This window comes from Lichenostomus cassidix, chromosome 4 (genome assembly GCF_008360975.1).
Source record: "Lichenostomus cassidix isolate B80296 chromosome 4, HeHo_3.0, whole genome shotgun sequence".
Lineage (NCBI taxonomy): Eukaryota > Metazoa > Chordata > Aves > Passeriformes > Meliphagidae > Lichenostomus > Lichenostomus cassidix.
Window position 1 is genome coordinate 48,768,691 of NC_139484.1, and position 8,482 is coordinate 48,777,172.

The window sequence follows — 8,482 nt, forward strand, 5'->3', positions numbered from 1 at the left end:
ACTACAAATTTCAACTGCTACTTCAGGTATCTGTTCATGAAGATACTCATATTCCATAACTGCAGCTGAGTTTAATTTACTCTCAGCTCTACCTGGGTTTACCTCCCATAAATGTCTGTCTCTTCATATCTGTAAGAGAAGAACACTTTATGGTAGATACACCAGCAATTCTCATCTTGCTAGAAAGAAGCTGTGTTTTCCATTTTGTTACCTTCAGTATCAGATTAGAGTTTTCACTACAACGTCAATTAGCTAGAAAACACCTTATATTTCCACATGATAAAAGAAAGTGAATGGCCAATTAAATACTGAGTCCTTAGATCCTAGCACAGAACAGTTTCTTTAAAGAGCAACACTGTTGCTTTATTAAAACACCAAAACGAGTCACACATAATATTTAACATACCTGATCAATTACTACACATCTCAACATCAGTCTTTACGTGACCACAAGATTTTTCAATATGTTTGTATTCATTATTAAAAGCCAAACAAGTTCTCCCTCTCCTAAGATAGCTGCTTATAAACAGAGAGTAGGTAAGGATTTGGCTGCCCACAGCAGCATTCCAGTAACTTAATTTTAGAATAATATCAGCTAACCTTCATTAAAACTTTTCCCTACTCAGTAAAAGTTGGGCACAATTCTCCTTCCACCTATTTATTGGTTTCTCCATCATGCTGCAGCTTCATACTTTTGTTCAAAATACATTTTGTACCTTTAGAATTTCAGCCCACAAAACCAGTAAGGTAACAGATCAATGAAATGACAGAACAAGAAAAAGAGATGAAGTGGAACATCTGATCCCTTACCTACACATATTTAACCACTCAAGCTCCTACCTAGACTAACTCATCTTTGTTACAGATGCACAGTACCTCACCTACCTTAGAACTGTAAAATTTTCTCCACACACAAAAGAAGTGATTTTAAAACATGCTTTATAGAGTACTCCTGACAAAGAAACTTCAGTAGTTTTATCTATTTAATTCAAGTATTTAAGAGATGCAAATTTACAAGTATCTCTCTTAATTTAACAATACCCTACTTCTTAATGCAGTATGTCGTGTTTGTAACGTAACTAGAAATGATAAAGCAAGCAGAACAAAAACACTTTTCTCTTGCTCAAGTGTAAAAAGACTTTAAATACCTACACAAAGCACTCAAGTCTCAGACTCAACTTTAAAAAAATGAAAGATCCTTCATCTCTTATCTGTAAACCAGAAAGCATGGTAGCATTTCACATTTTAGTTATTTTCCAGGAATTACACTTAAGTCAAGGAAACAGAAAGTGTAGGTAACAAAGTATATATAGTCTTATGAATAGCATGGATTCATAGATCCTTATCCATAGCAAGGAAAAACACACTTTTCAGAATTCTTTCTTCACTTGGAATTAAGTGCTTCCAATATATATCCAAATGCAGAAGGAATTAACTGCCATCCAGCTGCTGCCTTTTAAAAACATTTCTGGTTCCACCACTCTATTTCGGTATAAAGGTGAGTATTGGCAGAAGACAGAGAACAAACTTCCTATGTACTTTTCCCCCTGCATGCCTATCCCCTTCGCCAGGCATCTGTGCTCCTACTGTGTCTACATGGAAACGTTGGGGGGGGCTGCTCTTCAAGTAGTTCAAAGCATTAAATCAAGAATAATTTAGGAACAGATGTGAGCCACTTTGCCTTCACAGAGAGACTGACAAACTTCTAAACAACAAAGTTAGCATCACCATTCATTAAAATGATTTATTTTTAAAGAAATCATGTTTAATATTAATTTTTTTACACACTAAGAAAAGTACTTTTTTTCTTTTGTGATTTGTAGTATTTAGTTGGACCTTCATTCATCATCCCACTCCATGTTTTCACACTCAGTGATACTGACACCATAGTTTGACCACCCCGGAATGCAAAAACATTCACAAAAAAACTTTGCTTGCAACTTTGATAACCATTGAGTAATGCTGAAATTTTGCATTCAAGACAGGGGAGTTACTATAGCCTGTAAACAGCAGTTTTAGACATACTGCTATATCAATATGATACTCATGCAGCTTGCTAATGGTAGAAGAAAAAGAAATATCAAGAGTCCTCTGCACTATAATTTTGAGATCCATTAATTGAGTTTTATAAGAATTACGATGTTTTTTCTGGCTAGCTTTGGGTAGCTTCAAGGCTATTTTATAATAGCATCCATTTCCAAAATTCTGTACCTGAGCCCTGCACAAACTAAACAAACAGAAATAATCAAAAATGTGCACAATGGATCCAACCTTTACGGTAAGAAAATTTACCATGGACCTCCCCACAAAACAAAGTTTTTATTTTTTTTTACATAAAACAAAGGGAAAGGGTGTTGAAGCCTTTAGACAGGACTTCCAAATAGACTTCTTCGTTTCCACAGTATTGGCTAGCTATATGGGGTACAAGGTCTATATTTTCTAGCTTTGGTATAAAGGTATTCACCTAGAAATTTCTCTTGGTCTACATGCAATTCTGTATTTGCTGTGCAATAGAGTGGCAAAATCAGCCTGGGCTCTCAATGCAGCTGTAAAACAAGGCCCTTAGATTTTTCTAGGAGCTAGTTCAAGCTAAATAGCAACAATGTTGTTAGCACACAATTTTAAAAGTACATCAACTACTGCTACCCTAAACGTGTTTTCCTTAAACCATTAGTATCTTACAAAAATTATCCTCTCAATTTTTTCCTCTGTGAATACGTCCAGATTTCTAAAACACCAGCTTTAGGAGTTACATATTCACATTAATATTTCACAAGCATCTAACCTGCAACATCATCCCAAGTAGGACGACAATGACGACACAACCATTAAAACCTCTCTGGCTGACGTCCACCAACTCAGACACAGACACAGCAAAATCTGTACTGATGCAACCCTGCAAACACTGCTTTATATTGCCCCAAAACTGACCAGAACTTCTCTACTCTTGTCCTGAGAGTAGTCAGTCCCTCTTACTGACCACCACATACCTCTGAACATACTGATCAGAAAACGACGTAACCACTAAAATGAGTGAGGCTTTCAAAGCATCCATCTGAAGGTGAGTAAGCTTGCAGTGGGATAAAGGAAGTTCTGTACACAGGCAAGCTAAATGGGGGTTTAATGGCAACCGTTAAAAAACCCCAAACATTAAAGCCGTACCCTGCAGCCTCTGGCACTGGCGAGCCCAAGGGGTCAGCTAAGAGAATGTGTGGGATCACGTATCGCCACCTCACCCACCGCAATCCGCCTCATCCATCCATCCATCCATCCATCCATGCCTGCCTGCCGGTGCGGCGCGGGCGGACGCGGGAGGGCGCGTGCCGGGGGTCCCCGCGAAGGCCGGGCCGGCCCCACCCGCCCCGCTCCGTGGCCTCCGGCCTGGCGGCGCTCCCGAGCACCGACCGTCGGCAGCGCTCACCGGGGGCCGGCCCGCCCGGCCTCCTCGGGCCCCGCCGCCGCGCTTCCTGCGGCCCCCTCCTCCTCCTCCCGACGGCGGGCCCCGTCTCCCCGGGAATCGCCATTCCCCTCCCAGAGGCCGTGGGACTGGCCCACCTCCGGCTCGGGGAGGTGGGGCCGAGGGGGGAGCGGGGTCCCCGCGAAGGCCGGCGGGGCACCCGCACCGTCCCCGGCTTCCCACGCTCACACGGAGGAGGGTGGCGGCGGCGGCGGCGCGCAGGGGGAGGGGGGAGAGCCTCTGACCTCCTCGCTCTTCAGCACCTCCTTAAACTCCCGCTTGATCCTCTGCACCGCGATGTTGGCCATCTCCGCAGCGGGCACCCCTCGCCCCCTCCGCGCCGGGCCCAGCGAGCTCCGCCGCCGCTCCGCTGGAAAACTCCCGGCCCCACCAAAATGGCGCCCGCGCCGAGCATGCGCGGTAGGGCCACCGCCGCTGCTCAGGAGGGGCCGCGGGAGCGGCGGCCGGAGCGGCACCGGGGCGGCGGCGGGGCCGGGGGGCCGGGGGGCCGCGGCTGGACGCTGCCGTTGGGGCGGATGCGCTGTGTGCGCTCTCGGCCGCCTCCTCCCCGCGGACCCCGAGGGAAGGGTGCGCTGCCCACCTCGGGAGGCGCAGGGGTTCGCCCCGCTGGCCGCCCACCCGCCCGTCCCGGGAGACACCTGCCCGAGGCGCTCGCCCTGTCACGGGCCGGGCGGGTCCGTGGCGAGAGCGTGAGGAGGCAGCTCCTCAGGCGGAGCCCCGCCGCGGGCGCACCCCGCGGCACAGCGAGGCTGTTGCGTTGTCATGGCTCCCGGCCGGCCCTGCACCCGCAGCGGTGTGAGCTGAGGCACCGGGCCGCCGCAGGGGTGAAGGAGCACCCTTGGCAGGGCTGGGCCCGGCCCGCGGTAGCTGGGGAAATGTCTGAGGTGTCGCTGAGGAAACAGCTGGCTCAGGGAGCAGCTGATATGTCTGCTGGTGAAGCCCCCGAGCGAAAAGAACCTGGGGGCTCTCACGTAACTGGAGAATCTGCTCATCCTGGCCCCTAACAGCGGTTCTCATCTATTTTTTTCCACCTTATGCTCGGCAGAGAAAAACGTTACTCCTTACACATCGCTCTCCCAGACCAGCTCCTAGTCCTCTTCCCCTCCCTCCTTTCTCTGGAGACGCTGGTACCTTCTCTCACGGGACATGGGGAACTTGCAGGCCCAGGAACAGGTAACTCAAGGGGGACAGTGAAACGAACTGCTTATTTTTACAGATTCGGTTACAGTATTTTAAAAGTAGAGTAAAAGGCAAAGGTCAGCCCTGTCTAATGGGCATTTTGTTGCAGAAGCAAACACCGGCACCCACAGATGTTGCTTCTGTTCTGAAATCTGAAATAGGGTAACAGTAACCTTAACTGCTAGCCTGTGGTGTGTAAAGTAAGGTATGCTATCGAAGAGCACAGACAGGTTTTCAGAGGGAGCATGAGACTGCATTTTGAACTGTTGTTTATTAGAAACTAGAGGCTTTCAACACATTGAGGTTTATAGAAACATTTTACAGGACCCCTTTTTAACAGTGGGATGCAAGACAATGTGTAACATAGACATTTATCTCAACAAATGTCAGCTTCTGGTAAGGCTGTTACCTGCCAGTGCTATTCATTTATCTCCATTAACATACACAGCATTTTGACTACTATATACACAATAAAAGTAGAGGCCCAAGCAACAAAAAAAAAACAAAAAACCAAACAAATGAAAACAAAACACAAAAAACTGCACCACAACCTGTCAACTATATACAGATGCATGTAGTCCTTCCTCTGCATTTATTCTTGCCCTGTAGCTTGACTGGAAAAAGTCCATTTTTCTGCAAAAATGTTGTACCATGTGCATCTGTTCATCAAATTAGTTCTTTTTCAGATGAAAACTTTAAAATTTATTATACAATGCAGTTTTTCAGCTGGGGTTTTCAGTACTTTTATGGAAAGGACCACTTTGCTGTAGGCCTGGTTTCTTTTTAATGACTTATAGTGTGATCTTGGACATTCATCTTCAGAGTAATTTAGACATCCAAGTCCCACTTATGTGTCCTAAGTTCCTTTTGAGGAAGTAGGCTATGGCTTGTCTGTGTTATTGGCTCTCACCAATAAAGAAAGGGTAATAACTCTTTTTTTGCCTCAGATGAAAGTTAGGTTTATAGAATGCTGAGCAACTATGAGTACTACAGACAAAAATAATAAAGATAGTACATAAAATCTCCAGGTTAAATGCTTCATATCTTTTCAGAGAGCTCAGAGAAAGAAGCTGAACTTCCAATATTCAGATTTTTCTCTGAATGGAGTGGAAAACATGACCTTTATCAAGTGTCAAAATCCTTTGTGTTTCTGTGAGTATGCTTTTATGTTATAGGTAGTAGACATCCAGTAACAGCCATGGTAAAGGGCAATGATTTTGCCTGGTTTGTACCTAGGTTCATTTTCATGTGCTCATTTGGATTACAAATGTCAGAGTCTGCTACGGGAAAAATGAAATTAATATTAATTACTATATCACTTTTCCTTGGTATACCCCACTCCTTTCCCTTGTCCTTATATAGGCATTTTTCATTTATCTCACAACTGTTTCATATTTGCCATATACTGTGTTAATTTTCTCTTTGCTGAAATACAGATATAGAAAGGCTTTTGGCTGGTGGAACAGAGTAGTGGTGAGTTTTGCCAGGATCAAAATCTACATAAAAATGAGTACCTTACATAATCAGCTGGGGTTATAACTTTATACTCCTATAGTGTTTTATACTTTATTACAGTTTACTGTTTTACAGAAGATTTTACAGGGTTTTAGGGTAGAACAGGACCATAGACTTTGAATCGGTGCTCTGGGGTTCAGTTTTTGTGTTTTTGTTTTCTTTGTTGGTTTGTTGCTTTACTTTTGCTTTGTTAAAAAAAGAAAATGCTTAGCCAAAAATTGAGAACATAGTCTCTTTGTGTGATTTCAGCGACTTCCATGTCTGACTCCATTATATATATTTTTGGTATGTTGATAGTAAAGCCCTGAGTCTATGCCCTTAGGAAAATCCATACACAAAATGTTAAACTGTAGTCCATTGAACATAGCTCACTTTTTTAATTAAAAAAATTTGTAGTATATCTGATTTCAGGGGGTAGTTCTTTCATTGATCCTATCATCCTTTTCGCCTCACACTGAACAGTTCTTTCAATAGCAACCTTTACAAACTGGCGGCAGATTGGTTTATGCTTTTACCCACTGGTGTTGATCACAACTAATAGAGTGGGAGATACAATTCTGAGTATCTATGCATTCTTATTATGGTTGGCATATTGTTTTGAAATACTTATGGAAGTGGGAGCAGGAGATATGGTGCATTAAATGAAGTTCAAACTATGCAAGATTATTGCAGGAGGAAGGTTGATAGGATCAGTGTCTACAATACCTCCTCAGTATACTTACCTCTTACTACTTTACAATAGTGACCTCAGTAAGGTCAGTGGTTGTAAGGCCTCAGCCCAAGCTCCCAATATGGAAAGGCTAACAATATTCATTAGCCAATGCTAGGATAATCAAACATCCTAAACATTATGCCATTTCCCATGTAATATGGGAAGTACTGTCTATCATACAACATATATGCAGGAAACAGTTCCCCACATTTTCAAGGAAAAGTGGCTGAGTTTGTGTGCATTGGACTCACTTGCTGTACATCCAATATAGTCACCACATGTATGTTCTTGTCTCTCAGGCTATGTATGTCCCCAGCCCCAGTGTACTGCCTGGGGACTCCAAGATGCTAATGACACCACTAAGTATGATTAACTTATTGATCTTCAAGTTAAGATTCTTGGTGATCTTTTTTCTCATTTCCATATTTTCCTAATTTTATTCTACTCATATTAATAGGATGTTTTTCTAGTAGAATTACTCAGAGTAAATTTGGAATTATTGAGATTGTCCCCTGTGATTAGAAGAAAATTAGATTTTTGAAACAATACCTTTCCAGTGTGCAGTATTTTACTGTTTTATGTCTTGCATAACAAAACCACCACCTCCTCATCCTGGCTTCTTTAGTTTAGAAAAATCAAAAATGTCAGGCTTGATCTTCTCTCATTGTTGCTGGAGGATTACTTATTGGAGACGAAAGCTGTCTCAAGAGATATGTATATTGATTTCAATCCCTTTAGAAACAGGGGTTGAACCTGTAGCATTTTTAATACCTTTTTTTTCATGAGATATCCATGTAAGGATTATATTTGCAGGTTGTGTTAGTATTAAATTATATGCATTTTGCATTGAAATGTTTGTATGCTCATTTATAATAATGCTTTATTTTTTTAAAGCAACAAATAATATTAATATAACTAGGTTATTTTTAAATTTAGCCTTCATTTTCCACGGAAGTGACACCTACAGCTCACTTTCTATAATCCCAGGTTTTAACAGTGAGGCCTAAATGCCAGAAATTGTCTTTTTTATCTGCATGTCATTCAGCACACTTCAGAGACTATGAATAAATTTAGCCTGCACGTTTATTGTCTGTCATACTGTGTTCCTGTTGTGGCAGCGTCTGGATGATTCAGCTTATTCCAGAGAAGAGCATTATCATAAAAATAACTGGTCGTGCAAGTTGACCGAGTTTTAAGATGTCATCTTAACTTTCCTGTTTCTCCTATAGGTGTCCATGTCCGGTTGCGTGGCCAGGTGTAAGAGTGCCCTCTCCTGGGTGGAACAGGGCAGTTTGGCTTGCTCGCCTGAGACGGATCCCTCTGTTGGGAAGCTCTTTGCCTTACAAGTACCTCATGGTACTGTCACTGCCTTGTCCAGCCTTTCCTGTAAAGGTGTTGAGGACGAACTTGTAGGAGTTCTGTGGGCAGAAATGCCAAAACCAGTAGAACAGAAATTGTTCGTGTTCTGGAAGAGAGAGGAGGTATTCACTCATGATGCCTACACTTACCAAATTGAGCTTTTCATGTCATTAGCAGCTGAAATATAAATGCATTAAAAGCCAGTAAGGGTTTTAACTAAACATCAGAGTTTAGTGATG

At 42.9% G+C, this 8,482-nt stretch overlaps 2 protein-coding genes across 2 annotated transcripts in view; one reads left to right on the forward strand and one right to left on the reverse strand.

Moving 5' to 3' along the window:
- Positions 1 to 3,955, reverse strand: part of UBE2K (ubiquitin conjugating enzyme E2 K) — a 44,308-nt gene extending 40,353 nt beyond the window's left edge. The window contains exon 1 of the mRNA XM_085059116.1: positions 3,703 to 3,955. Coding sequence (XP_084915242.1) covers positions 3,703 to 3,765 — 63 coding nt within the window. The 5' untranslated portion in view covers positions 3,766 to 3,955. The remainder of the gene's footprint in view (positions 1 to 3,702) is intronic.
- On the forward strand, positions 3,208 to 6,397 carry LOC146438438 (uncharacterized). Its single transcript, XM_085059876.1, has 2 exons — positions 3,208 to 4,651; positions 5,710 to 6,397. Exon 1 carries the CDS (start codon positions 3,208 to 3,210, stop codon positions 4,480 to 4,482), a length of 1,275 nt encoding a protein of 424 aa, XP_084916002.1. The 3' UTR covers positions 4,483 to 4,651; positions 5,710 to 6,397.
- The last annotated feature ends 2,085 nt before the right edge of the window (positions 6,398 to 8,482 follow it).

Bases quoted from the DNA above. Each gene is read 5' to 3' on its own strand.
- LOC146438438 (XM_085059876.1), top strand. From the start codon at position 3,208: ATGTGTGGGATCACGTATCGCCACCTCACCCACCGCAATCCGCCTCAT.